At 49.0% G+C, this 22,791-nt stretch overlaps 7 protein-coding genes across 7 annotated transcripts; 6 read left to right on the top strand and 1 right to left on the bottom strand.

Moving 5' to 3' along the window:
* Window positions 1-295: 295 nt before the first annotated feature.
* Window positions 296-866, top strand: N7466_008464 (DUF3602 domain-containing protein; the record flags this gene model as incomplete). The annotated part of the gene is made up of 3 exons (XM_057167853.1): window positions 296-335; window positions 404-607; window positions 694-866. The coding sequence occupies 3 exons, from the start codon at window positions 296-298 to the stop codon at window positions 864-866; spliced, it is 417 nt and encodes a 138-aa protein (XP_057018484.1).
* A 678-nt stretch (window positions 867-1,544) lies between these two features.
* On the bottom strand, window positions 1,545-2,654 carry N7466_008463 (uncharacterized protein; the record flags this gene model as incomplete). The annotated part of the gene is made up of 1 exon (XM_057167852.1): window positions 1,545-2,654. One exon carries the CDS (start codon window positions 2,652-2,654, stop codon window positions 1,545-1,547), a length of 1,110 nt encoding a protein of 369 aa, XP_057018483.1.
* Window positions 2,655-7,367: 4,713 nt separating this feature from the next.
* Window positions 7,368-11,001, top strand: N7466_008462 (LEA domain protein; the record flags this gene model as incomplete). Its single annotated transcript, XM_057167851.1, has 2 exons — window positions 7,368-10,421; window positions 10,480-11,001. 2 exons carry the CDS (start codon window positions 7,368-7,370, stop codon window positions 10,999-11,001), a joined length of 3,576 nt encoding a protein of 1,191 aa, XP_057018482.1.
* Window positions 11,002-11,563: 562 nt separating this feature from the next.
* Window positions 11,564-14,188, top strand: N7466_008461 (uncharacterized protein; the record flags this gene model as incomplete). Its single annotated transcript, XM_057167850.1, has 3 exons — window positions 11,564-11,768; window positions 11,830-12,463; window positions 12,538-14,188. 3 exons carry the CDS (start codon window positions 11,564-11,566, stop codon window positions 14,186-14,188), a joined length of 2,490 nt encoding a protein of 829 aa, XP_057018481.1.
* A 438-nt stretch (window positions 14,189-14,626) lies between these two features.
* On the top strand, window positions 14,627-15,733 carry N7466_008460 (dihydroneopterin aldolase; the record flags this gene model as incomplete). The annotated part of the gene is made up of 3 exons (XM_057167849.1): window positions 14,627-15,040; window positions 15,118-15,477; window positions 15,557-15,733. 3 exons carry the CDS (start codon window positions 14,627-14,629, stop codon window positions 15,731-15,733), a joined length of 951 nt encoding a protein of 316 aa, XP_057018480.1.
* A 552-nt stretch (window positions 15,734-16,285) lies between these two features.
* Window positions 16,286-18,876, top strand: N7466_008459 (uncharacterized protein; the record flags this gene model as incomplete). The annotated part of the gene is made up of 3 exons (XM_057167848.1): window positions 16,286-16,497; window positions 16,557-18,518; window positions 18,573-18,876. The coding sequence occupies 3 exons, from the start codon at window positions 16,286-16,288 to the stop codon at window positions 18,874-18,876; spliced, it is 2,478 nt and encodes an 825-aa protein (XP_057018479.1).
* A 601-nt stretch (window positions 18,877-19,477) lies between these two features.
* On the top strand, window positions 19,478-22,000 carry N7466_008458 (threonine/serine exporter family protein; the record flags this gene model as incomplete). Its single annotated transcript, XM_057167847.1, has 1 exon — window positions 19,478-22,000. The coding sequence occupies one exon, from the start codon at window positions 19,478-19,480 to the stop codon at window positions 21,998-22,000; it is 2,523 nt and encodes an 840-aa protein (XP_057018478.1).
* Window positions 22,001-22,791: the final 791 nt, after the last annotated feature.

The following is a 22,791-nucleotide window of genomic DNA, read 5'->3' as shown; positions in this document are numbered from 1 at the left end:
ATCCGCTTGGATCCATGACCTCATCGGGGGCTCTTGGCGCGGAAAAGATTTCAGTGGACCCTATGCGCACTCATCCGCGGTAGACAACATACTCACATTGTACTTATCTTGACTGAACCGGACCACCTTGCGATATAGGGATCCTTCGTCCTGAACTTGCAAATAATTATTCAAATATCCAACGCAAATCCAAACCAAAAGGTCACGAGGCGGAGCCAGAGTCTGTTCTGCCGTCTCCCCCACTTTCCCTTCGAAGCTCCTTCCCCTCGATCGCTATCCCCATAATCACATCGCCATGTCTGGCCGAAATATCTCATATGGTCGCGGTGGCGCCGGTAAGTACTGCTGAACACCTGGAATCCACCGGAATGCGCCCTGACCTTTTTTCTCCCACTTTTGCTAGGCAACATCTCCCGCCAGCAGTCCGCCACCACCCCGCGAGATCTCGTCACTCCAACAATCAAGCAAGAGGTCTATACTACCGGTCGCGGAGGTTCAGGCAACATGGTACAGAACGATCCCGAACGGCCAGAGATCGCTCGTGAAAGCCAGGACGTGGAATCCCCGCCTTTGCGCGCCCAGAAGATTCCCCACCACACTGGTCGAGGTATGCAGATCCACAATTCAGCACCAAGCCAAGCCACAGTGGGAAACAGGGAGCTGATCTGATATATTTACCCCCCCCCCCTCTAGGAGGTGTCGCGAACGCCTATATCCCGACCGCCGAAGAAGAGGAGCGAGCTCGTTTGCAGGAGGCTGAGCTTATGCGTGTGCGCACAAATGACAAGGATCGCATCAAGGAGATCGAGCACGAGCGACAGGAGTTGCGGAATCAGGAACTGCGGCAGCAGGAATCATCGACCTAGCTCGTTCTTTCTCTTGCGATAGATGCGATAGATTCTCCGGGGTCGAGTGGCGTTTCCGATCGGTACTTCAGGGGCCCATACTGCTCTCAGCACAACCCGGACACAAACTGCACACAACACGCGACATTCGACACTTTTCGCCTCTGGGAGAGAAGGGAAGAAGAGAAAAACCAGTCAGAAGTGCTGCGGGCAGTACTTAATGCGGGGTTGTGCTAGGGCGAATCTCTTATCTTTTGGTATTAATATTTTTGCTTTCTTTTTCCCTCCCTTATCTTTACCCAACTCCTATCTGCGGGTCATCACCATGTCCCCCAAGGATTTTCGCGGCGTTCTGGAATTTGGATTATTTGGTTTTGTTTTGTTTTGTTTTTTTGAACAGGGACTTTTTGTGCATATTCCTACTGGGTATCGGGCATATGGTTCAAAGGATACTAGATCCTCTTATGAAAATTAGGTTTCTATCCTAATCAAAAATTGCGATCATGATTCGTTATACCTGATAGTACCCAATCTGACTGATCAGGTTACAGGTACGTATGCAAAAATGTGACTGATCCTCGCCATCAGTCGACTCGAACTTATAAATGTTTTCACCGGCGGACAAGAAAGAATGGATGCTGGAACACACGGTCGCAACATGGAATTCCATCGGTAGCTCGACGGCAGTGTCAGCCCCAATTACGTCTCATGTGGCAAGAACCACCCCATGGCATCTACTGGCCAGCTTAGTAGATCATGCCATTCGGATCCAAGTTCATTCACGACCTCCTTCAGAATCCTGGTACCCCAGTCTCCCATCCACCATGTCCCCCGCAGATGATGCAGTATGACGGTGAAGTGGGCAAGGATCACTAGCGCGAATTCCCTCCGCTCGCGTACCAGCTCCGAAAAGTGAACGGGTATATAAAAAGTCCAGCAAAAAGCAAAGTCTTTGGGCTCACTCCCGCTCGTCAGTTGGTCGAGGGAGAGACCAAGGTGGTCAATCGTTTGTGCATAAACTTCTTTCTCATGGGTTGGGTCTCGCAAAGCTTCGGTCTCATTATGTCGTTGCAAAGCTTGGATTACCAACTGAGATATATTCGGCATTCGCGGCCGGCTTGACTGAGACTGAACCAACGAATGAAGCTGCCCATCACTCACGCGATCCACACACAATATCATAGCACTTCGAAGCCACCGAGTGAGTTGGAATACCTCCAGGAACTCGTCCAGTATATCAGGCTGCTCGTCATCTTCTTCAAGGCCATCGTCGGTCAGACAGTATGCAAAGGAGAAAACGGTCATGATACTGCATAGGGCGTAATGGGCATCACATTCTGCGTCCGTAAGCTGTCGTGTTGTGTCGAGCTGGATACTCATCAAAGCCTGACTCTGATGCTCACGTGCGGCAAGAAGATATCGCCATCGGCGTTCTGCGGCCGTGCATTCCCCGGAAACTTGCAGTGCGGATAATGCTAATATTCCATGTCGAAGTGAAGGCACCTGTAGCGACAAGCGTGGGATAGTCGTCTGCCAGAGGGTTTCTGTGGCACGATCTCGAGCCATTGAACGGTAGGTTGTTGTACACCAGTGCATCATTAGCTCGAAATCCTGCAAACCTGCTGATGCCTCCTCCATATCTGACGGCAGAGTGTTTTGAGAGACCTTTGTTGATGTCGTCTGAGCCGGATGAGACATCGTGGTGGTCATAGTCGGCGAGGTGGGCGACGAGCCGGCTGATGCTGCTAAGTCCCGATTTTTTGTGTCCAGTCGTGCCATGCGAGGTCGACAGGCGTGGCTGGCCACCATTCGATCTTTATAGTGAGAACAATTTGTCTCGGAGAACTACATGCGGGTAATCGTTAGAATAAGGCGGTTCTCAAATGTCTGCGAGGGGTCATTATGCAGGAGCTATGGGCACCACGGATCACACGGATTGGTGTGGGAAAAAGCACAATCACCTACTTGGCATTTGCTTTGCACAATCCGCTGTCGAAGTCGTTTACTTGACGGCATTTCCTGGAATCCGGATTGTGGGGGCTCGATCGTTTCTTCGTTTTTTTTTTTTCTCTCTTCTTTCTCAAGTGCTCGCTCGGATTGGAAGGTTTTGATGGACCGCACCGCTGTCTATATAAGTGATGACACGCAAAAAAAAAAAAAAAAAAAGCAGAAATGAAATAGACCAGGATTATACGGCCACGATGGGAGTGGGGCCGATAATGAAGATTGATCAGGTGAAAAAGATTGATCCCTGTTCTTTGTCCCTTTAAGATGACTTCTATCCTTCCAAAATGCAAAATGCGGAGGGAACAGCTCGCCTTGCAGAAAAACAAAGCAAAACCCCCTAAAAAAAAAAACCTCAAAATGTAACCAGAGACAGAATCCTAATTTGGAAAATGCAGCTTCATCAAGAATGACATAATCAGGCCGAACTCCACCTGGGAATTATTGGCTATTCGATCTGCAAGTGCAATCCGATAGAGTATAAGGCGAAATGACTCGGGGGGGGATCAACATACTCCATTTGGGGACAACGGAGTAACTGTTGAACAATTAACATATCGTAATATTTTCCGTAGCTTGTAGCTCTCGCTTCTGATTCCACCTCTCTCTCTCCACTTAAAATGAGACTCAAATAGCCAAGGCTGAAAGCCAACAAAGCAATGATTCTTTGACTGCCGAATTGCGATTAGGTCTGGAAATGGGGGGATCCACTCTTCATTTGATTGGTCGAGTCTATCCGCATTAAGTGGCTTACTCAGCCAACAGGTTTGTGTGCTGAGCCATGCGTTTTCCCAATCGGGGCAAACGCAAGATGGTCCAAGCGTTCTTTGTGTGGACACATTGTTGATCTTGCTGATCTTGTTGATCTACTGTACATTCTTCCTCCAATCTACATTCGATGCTGACCAGGGCTGCATGAATAGATACAGGTGATTTATCTGCAACTTTCGCCCTGCAGTCAAGCATGAAATGAGCGATTCATCAGGATTCAGGAGTCAAGAGTACTTTTTCAAGTAACAAAATTTCCGGCTTTTCCCCTCCGCTCTGGTCTTTCAATAATCAATGGCATTTTATTCTCGAAGCTCACTGGATCTTTCTCTTTCCCGGGTCGCGTGGCCCGGGCTTGGCAAGCATTGACGTGCGCCACGCCTCGGCATCTTTCTAGATTCTAGGCATTGCCATCTGCTCTTGCCATTTTTAGTTACAACCGATCGCTTCATGAGGCGGCAATAACAATGGGGAAAAAGAAATATCCCCAGTGATTCATGCTGACAGCGTCAGATCCCTAACCCCTTGCCTAACCCAATGCGGTATACGCACCGGGACGTTAGTACCTTAGTACCAAGTATGGTGGGATTTGTTATTGAGATGATCCACGCTAGTCGAGTCAAAATGTAACCCTTGATATACCTACTAGTAGTAGTTTCTAATTATTCTACCTAAATAGAGAATTGCCCGATATACTACTTATCTCGGAATATGCATGTCATCTCCAGCACCCAAAGATGAGTGCACTGGCCACATGTGCACGGTGAGGTCTATAATATGTACTTCGAATTGGTGTCTACAACTCGACATCTAAAATCTCGGTGCCAGCCATGCATGCACTATGCCTCTTTCCACTTGAGGCTGTGATTTTTCCGAATTGGGCTCTAGTTGACCCTGCACATGTGAGCTCCAACGGCCTTTTGCGATGTGGTATCTAGTCAGTAACATTCATGAACTAAATCTTCAAATGAGATTGATCCATCATCATTCCAAACATTTGAAGTTTGCGCACAGGCAACTTGCACAGGTACCATGCCCCGGCAAGTGGCCCACTGGCCGAGGGATTACATATATCTACTATTCTCATAGATTCGAACCTTGGAAGGATTGATTTTGTTTGGGTGAAAGCTGGTAGTATTATTCTAGAAGTTTTCTAGATTCTGTCTAGAAGTATACATACCTTCTTTTGGCACTTCCCAGGTTGAAAATTTGCTCAACTCTAAATCGCGCACAGCCTCTATAAATCCGAATGCCAGGCTGAAATTGAAATACCAGTGGAATTCTAGAACACTTCCTAGGTTGAAAATTTGCTCAACTTTAAATTGCGCACAGCCTCTATAAATATGAACGCCATGTTAAATACTAGTAGTATTCTAGAAGTTCTTTCCCAGGTCAACTGGTTGCACCCACTTACTACTAGTACTATTTACAGATGTTTGCATGTTGTTGATACCTAATATAGCGACAAAACACGTGACAGTGATGATGTAAGCCAGAAACATTTGAAGGCGAGCACAAGTGAATCTGATTCTGGTTACCTGGTTATACAGGGATAAATTCGCCAGTTAGTCTTCAACTGCATGGGTCAAATTCCAAGTCGTGGCCCACTTTTTACAGGTCTAGACTCCAAGTTGGTCTCCAAGTGGATTTGGGAGTAAAATCCACATTGCTAGAGCCCACATGGCCAAGAGACAAGAGACTGACAATCTTGGAATACTGTCTATTATTGTACATGAAGTACCCAAAACTTGCTTTCCGCGCCGTTGAGAACATGACTAAAAATTAGGCCTAAAACTTTGATTTGAGCGGGGATTTTACCCTCTATCCACTTTCCACGCGTCAGAAAGGGCACGGATCCGCCATGGTGACTATAAAACATGGACTCCAGATGCCCTTTGGAAAGAGACTTACTGACCTTTATTCTTGATACATTGTTTCAAATGTCGCAAAAAGACTGTGACCTCGTCAGACCTCTTTCTGCCTTGAATTTGACCCGATGATATCAGTTGTCGCGGGGAATGACTTGAGTGGCTGAAGGCTCCACTCTAAATAGATTAAAATGATGAATCGCCCGATCGATCATGAATTCATGATCTCATCCGGCCGAGACCCCTGCTCTCACCTCTCACCTTCTCAACTTCCCATGTGGCGTTGATCCATCTTTGGTCTTCTACTTCCAGGTTTCTATACTATAACCTCCTCTTCTGCATACAATGCTTATTCTGTGATAAAGAAAACATCAAAGAAAATACTCCCCGATTTCTCTAAGCTACACAGAAAGTCGATTGAACTATCATCTGCCATTACTAGATACTAAATAGATCTTGTCCTACATCCGGAGAGTCAATTTGTGAAAATTCGTTTCAATTTTCTGATATCAACTCGTACATGTACACATACTGTAGTATACAATCTACATATTTACAGGCAAACTTCCGGTTGCACTCAAGCTGTACAACGTCGGATTTGGCAGGCGCTTGATGTAATGATGACCACGCTTATCGCCTCGGAGAAAAAAAAACGTGCTGCAGTACATACGAGGCTGATGACGAACCAACCACAGCACAAGTCTGGAAGCCTTCAGCCACACATGACAGGCACAGACCAGGTCCTGACAGCTTGGGGGCAAATTACCCTGCAATCTATTTTGGCTCAGCGCGGCCTCCAGGACTCTCATTCGTCCACTGCTGTTTTATCCATATAGGGTGGCCAATTTGTTTCCAATGCTCCCATGGATTGTGACCTGCCAATAAACCGGGTTATACCCAATATGGAGATTTCCCCTTTCGTATCCCCGTTTCATTTCTACAGGTACGTCGATTTTAACCTTGGAAGCTTGCTTTTCACCTGTGAAGACTCGTCATTGGGGGAAAGGGAGAAAAACCGTTGAAATGGAAAATATCTCTCAGGTAAATGCTTTATTGATGTGAATACTACTGTAATGCACTGACACTATTGTCATACGGATCACAATCAATAGTGGAATCCGATTGAACTCAACTGTCGTTGACCCCCCCACACAAACTCATCATTTACACTACCTGACCCCAGATTGAAGCCACAGTGGTCCGCGTCATGTTAGACTGTACTCCACAGGCCAATGAGTTCCAGGATCCACAAGCTCTGATTGGTACACGGCGTGACCAGATACAGGGATCGTCTCTTCTTGAGGCACGTTTCCATCCACTATTCTCCAACCTGCCAGACCCACTATGATGATGGAAATCAGTATCAACGCTCTGTGGCTCCCTACCCGCTACGCACCGTGCACCGTGCAGAAAGTTTGGATCGATCGCTTGACAGGGATTGGAGAAGCATGAAAAAAGCCCTGCGATGATATCAATACCCATGACGTAGTAGGCTCTTCCTTGTACCTGGGATGATGTCGCAACCTCTTGAAGGTATATAGATTGCCTGCATTCACGATCAGTTTATAATATTCCACTAAACATTTCAATCTCCAAGTTACTTTTGAACAAAAAAAGTTTACTGAATCGTTCTTATTTCTACTCTTTTAATCCCTACATCAGTCCGAACGTCCAGTTACCTCGGTCTATACTACTACATACTGTACATTACACCTGATACATACTACGACACTCCTACATACCCTGTCGATACTATACGAACTTTACGACGTCACTCTGTCCAGATTGTTACGCCTCAAGCTTTGATCTATTGATATATTCGAAACGCCCATTTTATTTCGTATACCTACTATTTTGATCTGTTGCTACACCCACAATCAAAATGTCGTCCCCTGCAGTGAGCAAAGCACCCCCCAAGCTCGGTTCGAAAGCCGGAACCCCCTCCAAACTCCGCAAGGCCTCAGGCTCGAGTGCCGCCTCCAAACCCAGTTCCAGTGTCGCTGAATCTCCCAAGCCCGTGAAGAAGACACCCGCCCGCAAGCTCACTCCCAAATCGCCCAAACCCATCCAAGACGACGAACAATCTATCCCCGAGACCCCCTCTCCCAAGTCGAAGAAGAAGGTCCCTTCATCTGAACAGCGTCGCCCTATCTCTCCACCAGATGATGTTGCTTCCCAGGCTTCGGGATCCCTAGGCGGAGTCACATCTGGATTGACCGGAAAGGCCAAGGGTCTTGCTGGAAAGGCAAAGGACACTGCTGGAAAGGCAAAGGACACTGCTCAAAACGGAATCCAGACTGCCACAAGTGCTATTCCTCTTGACCTATCTGCTTTGAAGGGTCTTTTCGTCGCCGATGGCGGAAAGATCCTAGGTCAGGATGGTAACCCATTGGGTGAGGTGGTGGAAGGTGACCCGGAGGATTTGGTCGGTCAAACCGTTGGTGATGACGGTGAGATCGTCGATGAGGAGGGTGACTTGATTGGTCGCGTGGATGTTCTCCATGATGCTGTCCAGCAAGCTCAAGATATCCCCGACGATGCTCAGTCTAAGCTTGATGAAGTCCAAGACGATGCTCAGTCCAAGCTTGGTGATATCCAGGACGCTGTCACCGACCTCGCAGAGTTGGAGGGTCTACCTGTTTCCGATGGCGGTGTGATCAAGAATGCTGCTGGTCAGGTCTTGGGACGAATTGTCGAAGGTGACCCTGAGGATCTCATTGGATACACTCTCAATGACTCTGGTGAGATCGTGGATGACGAAGGCGATGCCATCGGCCGTGTGGAGCTTCTTCCTATCGAGGAGCAACAAAAGGCCATCGAAGAGGCTGTCGGCGATGCTCATGATGAGGTCGACGGTGTCAAGGGCGAAGTTGATGAAGAGTTTGAGGACGCCCATGATGGCCTCCCTGTCGACGACGCCACGGATGCCGTGGATGGCGTTGCTGACGATGCCGAAGACACTCTTGATGACCTTCCCGAAGATGCCGAAGATGCTGTCGAAGGAGTTCCCGAAGAGGCCGAAGATGCTCTTGACGACCTCCCTGAAGACGCCGAAGATGCCGTCGACGGTGTCCCTGAAGATGCCGAGGATGCTGTTCCCGATGTCGAGGACGCCAAGGATACCGCCGAAGACGCTGTGGAAGGTGTCCCTGACGATGCCGAAGATGCCGTCGATGGTGCGAAGGACAACGCTGAGGTGGATGTCGATGTCCCCGAAGAGGAATTGGAAGACATTGCCTCGAATGTTCATGAGGCTGCAGAGGATGCAATTGAAGACGCAACTCAGCGGATTCCTGATCTCGACACCCTGGAAGGCCTCAAGTGCAACAAGCGCGGATTCGTCATTGACGAAGCTACTGGAAAACCCGTCGGTGAAGTCATCGAAGGCGACCCGAAGAAGCTTTCTCGTCTTGGCGCCACCCTTGACCAGGAAGGCCAATTCTGGGACAACCGAGGAAACGTGATTGGAAAGGTCAAGGCACTCCCCATCGAAGACGACAAAGACGAGGAAGGTCCATTTGCCGGACTGGAAGGTCTTGTCGTTGGCCAAGAAGGTTTCGTCGAGGACGAGAACCAGACTCGCGTCGGAAAGCTGGTTGAAGGCGATGCCAAGAAGCTTCTCGGTCGCGGCGTTGACGAGGATGGTGAAGTGCTCGATCGCCACGGCTCTGTCATCGGTCGCGCCGAGCGCTGGGAGGAGCCTGAGCCCGAGGCCGAAGAGGAGGAAGCTGCCCCTGATCTCTCTGTGCTCAACGGATTGCGATGTAACAAGGCCGGATGGGTCATTGGACCCGAGGGATTCCCCATTGCTCGCGTTGTGGAGGGTAACCCTAAGGAACTTGCTGGCAAGAAGATTGAGGATGGTGAGATCTTCGACGGCAAGAAGGTCGTCGGTCGTGTCGAACTCATCCCCGAGGAGGAGTTGGAGAACAAGCCTGAAGGTCCTTTCGCCGGCCTAGAAAGCCTAGTCGTCACAAAGGATGGCTTCGTTGAGGACGAGGAAGGATCGATTGTCGGAAAACTCATCGAAGGCGATGCGAAGAGACTTCGCGGCCGCGCTGTTGACGAGGATGGCGAGATCACTGACAAGTATGGAAATGTCAAGGGTCGTGCTGAGCCTTACGAAGTCCCCGAGGAAGAGGAGGAGGTCCCTGTTGAGGAAGATCTCTCGTTGCTCGAGGGCAAGGTTGTCAACAAGATGGGCAATGTCGTTGATCCTGCCACTGGCGCTGTTGTCGGCCGCATTGTCGAAGGTGACAAGCGTCTTGCAGGTCGCAAGGTGGACGGCAAGGGTCAGATTTGGGGTGACGATGGTAAAATCATCGGACGCGCTGAGTTGATCCCGGGCGCTGAGCAACACAAGGCCGAGGGTCCATTCTTCGGATTTGACAATGCTGAAGTTGGCAAGGACGGCGTTGTCGTCGATGCTGGCCGTATCATCGGACGTCTCATTGAAGGCGATGCTAAGCGCCTCCTTGGTCGCAAGGTTGATGAGGATGGTGATGTTGTGGACAAGAATGGCAACACCATCGGTAAAGCCGAGCGCTGGGAACCCGAGGAGAAAGCCCGCGACATCAACCCTATGTCTGGCCGCAAGGTCAACAAGGAGGGTGAAGTTCGCGATGCCGATGGAAACCTCATTGGCAAGCTCACTTCTGGTAACCTGGCTACCCTTGTGGGCAAGTCGATTGACGACAACGGCTACGTTGTTGACAACGAAGGCAACAAGATTGGCGAGTGTACTCTTCTAGAGCACATCCCTGAACCCGAGCCCGAAGTTGAGGAAGAACCCGAAGTTGAGGAGGAGGGCCCATCACCCGAGGAGCTAGAGGCTCAAGCCAAGGCTGAGCATGACCGCCAGCTGGCCGAGAAGATGATCCATATTCTTCGACAGACCTTGGATCAGGTCAAGCCTATTTGCGACATGATCACTGAGGTAAGTCACCACATTCAACATCCAACAAAGTCCACTGCTAACATGATTTTTTCTACAGAAAGTTGAAAAGGCCGACCGTACTCCCAAGGATGAACTTGATGAGGAGAAGTTGGTCAAGGATGTCAAGCCCTTGCTAGAGCAGGGAGGCAAGATCCTCCAAGAGTGCAATGGCGCTATCCGCGCCCTTGACCCCGATGGCCGCATTGCTGCCACTGCCAAGGCCCGTGCTTCTTCGCGTGATGCCACCCCCGAAGAGAACCAGCTGGCCGATCTAATTAAGACTCTGACCGAAACCGTCGTCAAGACGATTGACAACGGAAAGCGACGAATTGCCGACATGCCTCATGCCAAGAAGAAGCTCAGCCCTCTCTGGGCTCTCTTGTCCGAGCCATTGTTCCAGATCATCGCCGCTGTTGGACTCCTTTTGAGCGGGGTTTTGACATTGGTTGGTCGCCTGCTCGATGGTCTTGGCTTGGGAGGAATCCTGAATGGCATCCTCGGTGGATTAGGCTTGGATAAGCTGATCAATGGTTTGGGACTTGGTGGTCTCACGGATGCCTTGGGATTGGGAGGTAAATAAGTTAATTACCAGTTATTTTGGGAGCACATGTTTTGATATCTTGAGTTGTTATTTTCTGTTAATTTTGCGTTTCTGTTCCAAGGTTGGATTTGATATACCTAATATCCTCTAGTGTTTTGAGATTTCGTACCAAAATTCCACTTTTTATCTTGCCAAATTCGAAACATTGAAAATAGAGTCCAGAAATGGAGGTACTTGAAAGAAATAGGTTTCGTAGACTGGTTGAAGCTTCCTTTTCAAGTATCCATCCACGTGCAGTATGACTGTGCAGTATGACTGATCAATACTAAGATTCTCCAATGCGAAGTGATAATGGACAGATACACTGTACTAGTAGTAGAGAAGGAACACGCTCATTCTGTTTTATCTCCTTATCTTATCGGCTTATCGGCTTATCAGCGGGATGTTTATGTGCGGAAATCGTCGGTTAATTGAGGTCCGGCATTGGCCCCCGTGGCTTCCCCCCCCCAAAACACCCGACTCATTCTCACGGCCTTCCTGACTGCTGATCACGATCTCTCAATACTCTGTGTCCCCCGATCTCGGACCGGCGCGGTTGATTATGGATGCAAGGCCATCCCGGCCGGATCGGCCGTATCAGCGGACCTACAAGGCATGCATACCTTGCCGGCAACGCAAGGCTAAGTGCGACTTGGGGGCGGGTCCAGATGGCTTACCGATCGGCCCACCTTGCGCACGTTGTCGCCGAGAGATGCGCGAGTGTGTGTTCCCCGAGAAACGTGCCTGGGAGAGGTCCGGCAAACGTGGTACGTAAGAGCCAGACCTTTTAACTCGTGGTTGCAAACTAATTGGTTGCGATTCGTGAAGCTCGATCCAACGATGAAACCGACGACCAAATTTCCCCGCACGCAGAACACTATCTATCCGACAGGACACCAGAAACAACGAACGGAAGATATTCTCAAAATAACCAGTCGCCGACTCAGTATCCCGGGTCTAGCCCTTTTCAGTCCGGTTGGGCACTCAACGGACATTCAGCATCCCTGCAACACGACCATAGTCCCCCTATCAATATCAGCGCATCACCCGGCACAAAGGCAATAAACTCCAACAATCGCCCTTCACCTCATAACCACCATGACCACCGGCATCGGTCCAATCCGAACCTGGCGAGCTCCATGATGCGGACAGTCGTTGCCAGCGGAAATGATGCCCTCAATATCTTGTTCGAGGCAGCTACGGCACAAAGTCAAGAGGACAATGCTCATCATGAACCCAGTCCTTCTGGAGGAGTCAACTCATCGAATGGCAAAACAAATACCCAGGAGCAAAGTACTCCCCGCCATTTTGAAACCCCCATGCCCTTCGAGCCTGTTCCCCGAAACGCGCGGCCGGTAGATCTGGCCGAAGTATCGCGAGAAACTCTTCAGGTTTGGGAAGCTTGTCGATTTGTGCGAATGGGTTGGTTCACTGCTCGAGAAGCAGTGACATTTATCGATCTGTGAGTACTCGCTATTGTTTCTTTTATTCCGAAATTTTCGTAACCTTACTACAGCTGTGCTGACAACAATCCAGATTTTATAAGAACATGTCCTGTTTGTCTCCCATCCTGACAGACTTTTATTCCAACCATCAAAATCATTACCTGCTCATTACCCGTGAGCCAGTTCTTTGCTGTACCATTCTCATGATCTCTTCTCGATACCATATTCTGCCAGGCGCCGGGGGTGAATCCAGGAACTTTTTCATTCATCACCGGCTTTGGCAGCATTGTCAACAATTAACAATGCGACTGATTTTCGGGCAAGAAAAGTCAACAAAATCGAAGATTCGAAGTCTTGGCACCGTGGAGGCTCTCTTGTTAATGGCCGAGTGGCACCCTCGCTCACTGCACTTCCCGCCGGAAACCGACGGTTGGGACGACGACTTGATATCGATGGGTCCCACGCCCTCTGAATCTACAGATCCAAACAGTGGCTCTGCAAGTAGATGGCTGGAGGATATGATTGAACCTTCAAGAAGATCTGACCAGATGTCGTGGATGCTTCTTGGATCTGGCCTTTCTCTCGCGCATGAGCTGGGTATCTTCGAAACCGAGGATGATGACTCTACAGATGAGGATCCCCAATGGAGAGAGCAAATGGCTCTTCGGCGACAAAGAGTTCAGCGCTTGCTTTATGTCTACATAAACCAACTCGCATGGCGTATTGGGTGCATGTCGCCGATTCCCCAGTCCCTCAACCATGCTGTCCTTGGCGGGCGAAAGCCTAGAGGACTAAGTCAGCCCGGTAGTACATGGCTGATATTCATGGACTCCTGGATTGAGCTTACCAAGTTAGCGCAATCAGTCACCGATATGTTTTTTCCATCTGCCAAATTTGCCCGCCAGCAGCTGCATAGTGGCCGTTATATTGGACTCCTCGACCATTTCCGGCCTTTACTCAACCAGTGGAAAGATAAGTATCTGCAACCGGACGTTCTTGATAAATCTTTCTACAATGATCTTTTTATCGAGTATCACTTTGTCCGCGTGTACACTCACTCGGTCGGTATGCAAGCCGTGGTAGAGCGTGCTCTGACTGATGCCGACTCTCACTTTGATGACGTGCGACCAATGACGATTGAGCAAACTGACTACGAATACATCCAAGAGGTGATCGATGGTTGCTGCCAGATTTTACGAAAAGTAACACATCTTGCAGACGCTGGGGCACTACGATTCTCTCCGGTACGCATCGTACTGCGTGTCACTAGCGCCTCGATTTTCCTCATGAAGGCGCTCAGTCTAGGAACTCGTGAGGCGGTTCTCCGAGACTCATTGGAGGTGTTAGAAAAGAGCATTTCCGCACTGAAGTCCAATGCTTTGGACGATGTTCACCTGAGTACTCGCTACGCTACTCTTCTGGAAATGCACGTTTCTCGCCTGCGTCATAACTTGCTGGCATCCTCCAAGGCGGTTAAGAACGCCCGAGGAGCTGCGCGTCCATCTCCCATGGGCCCACCTGCTTGGCCTGATGCGAGCGACCGTGCCAATCAAGTAAATACCCCAGTTCCCCAGGACCTGTCCTCGGATCTCGGGTTCATGCCATCCCTCAACGACATGACGGATGACTGGCTTTCGCTTCCTTTTGATCCTTCAATGGCACCTTTTGGTATGACCAATGGCAGTCAATTTCCCATGTGCGAGGGTGGGGCTTTGGATTTCATCTGGAATCTACCGTCTTGATCATTGATCTTATGTATAAATTAGCGATGATTGTGACGAATGGTTATGTTTCATGATTCATTTATGTAAATGGCATTTATGAGTGTATGTACTTAGAATATTTCCCTGTATTCCGCGGAAATCATCACCTAGTAAAATCTTGGAAGTCGATCTCCCATATCTCACATAGTCTACACTCCACAGATAAGCAGTTCACGTGGGGATTTATTGTGAAAGCGGTGAAAAGCAATGGAGGCGGCGAGGAGATACAAAGAGAAAGTCCGGCAGATTCTCAATGCGATCCGTGGATGTAAATAATTTCCACCCCGCCTTGGCCCTTCAAGTCCCCAGAAGCACACCGAGTGACAATTTAACAGTTTCCCCTGGAATTCTCAAGCTGTTGGTCCAGTCACCTTCAATTCAACCCTTTATAAGCATATATTCCTTCACTCACGCACAATGACCAATCTCAGTGAAAACTTATTGATTAAGTCTCGACCTACTATCGCAGACACCATTCAACTTCGGAACATACAGCTTCCACTGCCCGTCGCCCCGGAAGCATGGCATCGCTCAGGAAAGCAACAACCATGCACTGCATCTTTCCGGCTTACCTATGCATCATCCGCTGCCTCAGCTGTGAATGATGACGTCGCCAAGACAATTGACTATGGAAAGCTATTTCGGGGAATTAGCGCAGAGCTGAGCGGGTTGGTCGCAGAAAATAGCTTGGAAATCGCTCAAGGATGCGGTGTCGTAAGAGCCGATGGTGAAGAATTGCACAAACACCTGTGCGGAGAACTCGGCCAAGATGTCAGACTGGCAGCAGGATTGATATCTAAATTTGGAATGAAGCTATTGGGAGAAACAGCAGTTCGTATTTTGCCCTTCTAATTTCCTTGCCCAACATTGTTCTCCGACGTCAAGACTTATTTCTCATTCTTTCAAAGTTGCCCTTTGCGAATGACTCGTCCCCTGCAATTCAAGATGACTTTGGTGAATTCGAAGTAGAACTTCGCCTTCCTAAAGTCGTTCTGCGTGCAGATGGAGGTCTGTATTATCGCAGCAAATCTGCATTGGGCCTTCTGAAGGGCAACACTGTCTCCGGAACCGAGAAACGTCTCGTGGTCCTCGAGGAGGAATTCAAAATAGAGAACATCCGGTGCTACTGCGTTTTGGGAATTAACCCACCGGAAAGAGTTGAGAAGCAAGCAGTCCACATCTCTCTGAAGTTCAGCGGCCCTGCACTACAACAATGGGGATACAGATTCACGGAAATCTATCAAGCTATGGTATTGGAGATTGCTGAGGTAAGTTGAATACGTTATTACTCTACCATTTCTTCCTTTCCTTGTTTGTCCAAAGTTAATACTTTTTTCCTTCTCATAGCGTGTCGAGACCACATCGTTTGGCAGTGTCGAGGCCCTCGCTTCGTTCATTGCTCGCATTGCGACTGTGGAATTTGAAAACGACCAAGTGACGGTAATGGTACTAAAGCCAAGTGCCTTGGCGTTTGTTGAAGGATCAGGCTTGGAAATCACCCGTTCGCGTGCATTTTACCAATAAAGACGGAGTCCATTGTTAGACATCTGAAAGCAAGCTAAGAGCAACAGTATGGATTTAATAGGACTTAGCATCATACAGGGTAGTAGTATAATTGCGGGGAAAGTAGAAAGAAAGTGTGGATAGAAGTGTGCGATGAAAGAAGGCTGGGTACCAACTTAGTACTATGCAATATTTGAACATTTATACCAACATGTGTATGTACCGCTTAATATCAAAAAGGTGATACTCACAGAATATCTGCCTCCTTCTCTGTACTTGATAGATTTATTTTTCATTATTGACTTGTCACTTGATCAGATATATCACATTAGATGTGTTCGTTCATCGTCAAATTGGTCCATTAATGGGATTTTCGCCTGAGGCACCAATCGCGAATCCCCGCAGCTTTTTTTTCTCTTTGTTTCGCGAACGCGTTTCCTCACTTTGACAAATCGTTTTTCTCCAACCTCAAATCATATGGCTTCCTGACCCTACTCAATTTGTTGCTCATCCAATACCCCAGTCTAGCCCTAATTCTATCCACTCGAAACAATCGGAGCCACGGCCTTCGCTATGGTCCGAGTACGCTTGCAAGTCCGTGTGTACCCGCCGGGCCAACTGCCCCCAAGGCCAGAGTTTTTGCGCTCAAGCACGGCCAATGATGCGCCAGAGCCCGAGGACCCTATCGCATTATTTTTGAAGGTGGACAAACCAGAACAATGGTCGATGGACAAGGTTGCTTCCAGTGTGAAGCAGATATGGAAAAAGAAATACCCAAAGTTGAAGTGAGTAAGACGACAAGTGAAATTAACAAAATTGACTCTGCTAATCTTGCAAAACTTAGGCCTCTTGAGATCGAGAAGCTGTTCAACGATGCAATGCCTCTGATTGACCTCGATGCCGAATTGACAGTCGAGGATGTGTTTGTGGATTGCGGAAAAGCTCGCGCCGACGGGCACGACCAAGGTGGTATCCTCAACGTCATCCGAAGCCGCGATAACCGTGCTACCAATAGGCAGCAATCACCCGATCAAGGGCATGAAGCAGGCAATCAAAGTCCTACCCGAAAGCGCAAGCAACAAACCCCCGAGAGCAATGCGCCATCGAAGCAACCTCGGCTGGAAGGCCAGCCCGGTGGATCAGCTTTTCAGTCCCCGAATTCATCACGACAATTTGGATTCCAGCAATCCTGGACCAACCATCATCGCAGACCATCCAATGTCTCTCCCCCAAACAAGAAGGGGCTGGGACTAGGCCTTACGAGTAGCCCTCCAAGCCAACCCTCCTTCAACCGCGAACGTCACGTTTCCTTTAGCAACACAAATACCCCAATTGCCTACAAACAACCTAAAGCTTCCATTATGTCCAGCAGCCAAGTTTCCGTTCCGTCCAGTAGCCAAGTTTCGAGATCAGAAACCGTCTACCCGCCTGGATTTGACCCGGAGATTATTCGTCGGGTACAGGAGAATATCGAGAAAGAAGGCAATGAGATCCGCATGGTTGGGTTACGTTTGAACGACCGCAATACGGATCCTTCGCTGCGGCCGATTCTCCAGCAGATGTCGCAGATTTACGGCCTCATGAAGCCTCGAGATGACAAGGGCAAAAGAAGAAAGAGCGGGGGTACGAACATGTCGGATCAAAGGAAGAAACTTGACGCTCTCCGAAACAAATTGCAAAAACTCGAAGACAAGCTTGCTGCCAAGTCTGCACCTACACCCAAAGCAAACGGTTATAAGAAGCCCAGCATTAAGGAGTCGAAGGAGGTTAATGAAATTGCATCCTCGGACGACGAGGAGATTGGCGAGGACAACGGAAGCTTACATGTCGAGAATCCTGCGCACCACACCGATGAACAGGCTATTGACAGTGATGAAGATATGCCGGATGCAGAACCAGCCCCAGCAGATTACGACGAGCCAGCATCGCCACCAAATACTCAAGTTCGAGACTTGGTGCAGGCATTGGTGAGCAATGAGGCCAAGCCTAATGGTGATGCCAATCACAAAGAACCAGCCTCGCCTGCAAATGATCCAGTCCAAACATTAATGGATAACAAGGCTGGGTCCGTTAGTGACACCAATGACGATGAGCAGGAAGAAGCAGGGGAAGAGGAGGAACCAGTCAAAGAACTCTTAAATATCGAGGTGGGAGTTGAAGATGATGATGACGAGGAAGAAGAGGAAGAAGAGGAAGAAGAGGAAGAAGAGGAAGAAGAGGAAGAAGAGGAAGAAGAGGAAGAAGAGGAGGAAGAGGAGGAGGAAGAAGAAGACGAAGAGGAGGTCGAGGACGAAGAGGCGGAGGCCGAGGAGGAAGCAGGGGAAGAGGTCGAAGCAGGGGAAGAGGAGGTAGCAGTTAAACAACCCTTGACTGTCGAGGTGGGGGTTGAAGATGGTGATAACGACGAGGAAGAGGCGGAAGAGGAGGAAGAGGCAGAAGAGGAGGAAGAGGAAGCAGGGGAAGAGGAGGAGGAAATAGAAGAGCAGGAATCAGACAACCCGGTCAAAGAATTCCTCAATATCGAGGCGGGAGTTGACAGTGATGATGATTACGAGGAGGAAGGATCAGCCGAAGAGGTCGGTGACTCCCAAGTCGACGATGATGAGGACAAGTCAGAAGAAGACAACTCCCTCCAAAATAAGAACGACACTGGAGAAATTGAGGACACCACCGAGGCTGGAATCGTCGAGGTCCCTACAACGGCCGCATCAAACAAGCTGCCCGAGAAAAAAGAAGAGCAAGAGCAAGCCCAAGACACGTCTTCAGAAGACTCGGATAGCGAAGATGACCTTGACCCCAGGTTCAAGTATGACAGTTTCACCCCTTGCTGATCATCACAAGTGCTAACCCACAAAACCAGCCGACCCCTCCCATCTTCTTCCTCTGCCACTACAAAGCCAGTTGAGCAGCCTCCGACTCTGCAGAAGACGACAAAAATCACGCCACGAAGATCGTTGAAAGGTCTTCTTCAAGTTCAAAAGGCACAGCAGGCAGCGAGGACACAGCAGCTCCCCATCCAACCAAAGAAGGCCAGCAATTCTGTTTCTACGGGTAGATCTGTCTGGGACGTGGGCTCCTCTAGCGAAGACAGTGGCAGCGACAGTGACGGTGACATCCTTCCTAACGGAGAGACTAGTAAGCTTCGCCAGCGTTCTCGTCCCTAGTCTCTCTTTCCTCCCACGGAAAAGCCATGTTCTTGGAAATATTTTCATTTTACCTATAAGCATATCTCATGTCTTTTTTTTATTTTTTTTATGTCTTGTTTGGAGCGATGCACCTTGATATCCCTTCCTCTGCATGTGTTCCAACTCACTGTCTTCCCAATGTTATCATGTCGCATACTTAGCATTTTGTCTCTTACTTTCAAGTCCCCATGCATGTGTTTTTATCGCCTCTTCCGAACCTTGGAAGTCGACATAAAGATAGCGGGTGTACATAGCCATTACGCAACCTACGTAGCTCGTAGGTGCTGGGTAAAAATACAGAAGCCGACGGACAATTGTTCCGCATGACAAGAACCATTGGCCCATTAAGGAGGGGATGGCGGAAAAAGATTCCAAGCGGTGGCTTGATTGGTTCATCTGAAGTATATACCGAGTAGAGGCGCTGATGAGCTCATTGGTGTCGCGAGAATGGTCACTATGTACTACTAGTACCCAGTGAAACTTTCATGGTGTTCCAGACAGCCGGCCTTTTTAAGCACATGAGACCGCCCACGTTCTTGTGAAGAAAGTGAAGACGAATGATCTCCATATCTGGCCCCCTATGTCTGTCCGGGAAAGTGGGAGTAGCGGTTCACCAACCGAGGCTGGAAGTGATAATGATGCAGATCACCAGGAAGCGACAGGATGCCCAGACGAAAAGTATTTCGGAAACGACAAGAGTCAAGAAGGGGAACCAGCAGCACCACGGGTACATTTCCGATCATCAGCCAGCTTTTCCCAAAATGTGCCTCGTCTTTCACCACACGAAAAGTCTCGTTTTGAAGATCGACCACATCCTCCTACAGCACCGTATTCCCACCAGTCTGCAGACATCGCCGACGCTCACCTCGGAGAAGGGGGATTCCAATCCGCTGCCCAAACAGATGGTATATCTCCGAATGATAAAACGCCGAACGAAACAACGCCAAACGATAAAGCGCCAAACGATAAAGTGCCAAACGAAGAAGTCCCTATACAGCCTCAGAATATAAAGACAATCCCAGGGACATTCAACATGAACGAAACCAAGAACCGTCTCCGTTCCGCAAAGTTGAGCTTCAAACAGAGGGCTTCTCGCTTTGGTGACCGACTTGGTCGGCCTAAACATGAAGGTGATGATCTCGGGTCGGGTATGTACCATGCAGACTGGGCGACCGGTAGCGAACCTCCAATGTCGGATGTGACAGACGATAAGCACAAGACTTATGAAGAAAAACGCCAGCATCAGGCGACAAGTAGTTCCGAAGCACATCGACTCGTCCGTGACCTGACGCAGGACCATTCCGCCAAGCGGCGAAAGACACGAGGGAGACATGGTCCAGGAAACGCTACGGAATTCGTGGGAGCGGAACACGAGTCCAGCATGGATTCGGGCTTGCGATATAGATCTGGTGGTGGAGGTGTATTGTCGCAACTGATCAAGCTCAATGGCGGACAGCAGCAGCAGCAACAACAAGGAAGCACATCCAGGACCCCGAGTCAGTCGTCATATGAATCTGCATCCACCGACGCCTCTTCCACGAGCCAGGGACCAAGATCAAAAAAATCTAAACCGAAATGGTACAAGAAGCCATCCAATACATCGACATCGACGCTGGTTGGGGGCAGCCTGAGCGGAGCGAGTACCCCTGTTACAAGTGAAGTGATGTCAGCTGCTTCAAAACGACGGGGCAAACAGCCTGAGAGTGGACCCCGACTGGAAGATGAGATCCGGGTCACTATTCACATTGCGGAGATCATCTGTCGACAACGGTATATTATGCAGCTCTGTCGGGCATTGATGCAATTTGGGGCTCCAACTCATAGACTGGAAGAATACATGCAAATGACATCGAAGGTGCTCGAGATCGATAGTCAATTTCTGTATTTGCCTGGGTGTATGATCATGTCATTTGATGATCCTTCGACCCGAACGACGGAGGTGAAGCTCGTCCGAGTTGCACAGGGAGTGGATCTGGCACGGCTTTCGGATACCCATCTCATCTATAAGAATGTCATTCACGATGTGGTTGGGATCGAGGAAGCGGTTCAAGACCTGGATGAGGTGATGAAGAAGGGACCACGTTATAATAAGTTCATCGTCGTGCTAGTATACGGTCTGGCGACAGCAACTGTCGGTCCCTTTGCATTCAACGCACGGCCTATCGACATGCCCATTATCTTCCTCAACGGCTTACTGGTCGGGGCCATGCAGCATCTCGCAGCTCCTCGATCAGTCTTGTATTCGAATGTCTTCGAAGTAACATCGACGGTGGTGACATCCTTTCTCGCCCGTGCCTTTGGAAGTATCCCACTCAGACATGTCGATGGCAAGCGAGAATACCTCTTCTGCTTTTCTGCCATCGCCCAAGCTTCAATCGCTTTGATCTTGCCTGGATTTCTGGTCTTGTGCAGCAGCTTAGAACTGCAATCGCACCAGATCATCGCGGGCTCAATTCGAATGGTGTACGCGATCATCTTCTCCTTGTTCATCGGCTACGGAATCACCGTTGGCACCACGATCTATGGCCTTATCGACAACGGCGCAGTATCAGACCTCAATTGCCCCAAAACCGGAGCTTTTTCTAGCCCTTATGTCGCCCGATTTCCCTTTGTATCAATCATGATCGTGTGGCTTCTCATTATCAACCAAGGCAAGTGGAAACAATTTCCGCCGATGGCCATCATCGCGCTGTTGGGGTACACAGCCAACTACTTTAGCACCAAGAAGCTCGGATCAAACTCGCAGGTTGCGAATACCGTCGGAGCATTTACCATTGGCATGTTGGGGAATCTATACAGTCGACTTTGGCATGGTCATGCCGCGACCGCGATCTTACCGGGAATTTTTATCCTTGTTCCTTCTGGACTGGCCGCGACCGGTTCGTTAATCACGGGAGTGCAGTCTGCAGACGCGATTCGCCAAAACATATCTTCTCACCAGTCGCCTAATACTCAACCTGGGGCTGGACTTAGTGGTACATCGGTGTTTACTTTAGGGTTTGGCATGATCCAAGTGGCCATTGGTATTACGATCGGACTGTTTATCGCCGCGCTCATCGTCTACCCATACGGAAAACGGAGAAGTGGGCTCTTCAGCTTTTAAATTGAGACCTCGGGATGTGTACAGTATGCGCATATTATACATGGGTGTACATAATACATTTACGAACAAAATCACATTTGAATACATGCAACCTTCAAATGTTGGAGCCTCGGAATTGATACTAAGATTGGAACATTCCATTCCATCCGGCTTTCTTTCAACAATGAATGCCACAGTAAGCAGATATACGCATCATGTCGAATTCTTTGAAATTTGGAGGGTTTTGCTGACAGCAAATATTTCTAGAGGTAAGATTCAATTATTATGTCACAAAACTCGAGTCCACCGAAAAGAGGATCTATTTGTACTGATTGGATGATACATGGCAGTTTTGCAGTGAAACTTTCCCACTAGAGATGCAGTTGAGTCAAGAAGAGCAAGTTGATAGGTAGATCGCCAGGCATACAAACGTTGATCCAAAGCCGCGATCCACTTAGTTGCATGAACCACCCAGAACCTGTTTTTGTGAGCTGTCAGGGTTGATCACCCATTCAACTCGATCGATCTACTCCGGATAGATCCTCATGGTTTTTTGATGGCTTATCAAGAGCAGAATTTGGAACAATTGGGGCATTTCGATGCCCATTCCATAGGAAAGAAGGATCCACCACTCCCCAAGCTAACAATCCGAAGCAGAAGTCGACAGCTCACAAGATGCAGGCAGGTGGGGAACAGACTGCCCTGTTTTGATTCGTACGGGCCAATTCAACCAGGGAGTCGTCGATCACTACGCAATCTTTGTATTTTCCAGCTCGCCTTTCCCTTTGAATCTTCACCCCGCATAATCGCCC

Source organism: Penicillium verhagenii (assembly GCF_028828195.1).
Source record: "Penicillium verhagenii strain IBT 33310 chromosome Unknown utg000008l_segment0_segment0, whole genome shotgun sequence".
Lineage (NCBI taxonomy): Eukaryota > Fungi > Ascomycota > Eurotiomycetes > Eurotiales > Aspergillaceae > Penicillium > Penicillium verhagenii.
Note: the sequence above shows the minus strand (reverse complement) of the source record. Positions and strands in the feature narration are given on the sequence as shown.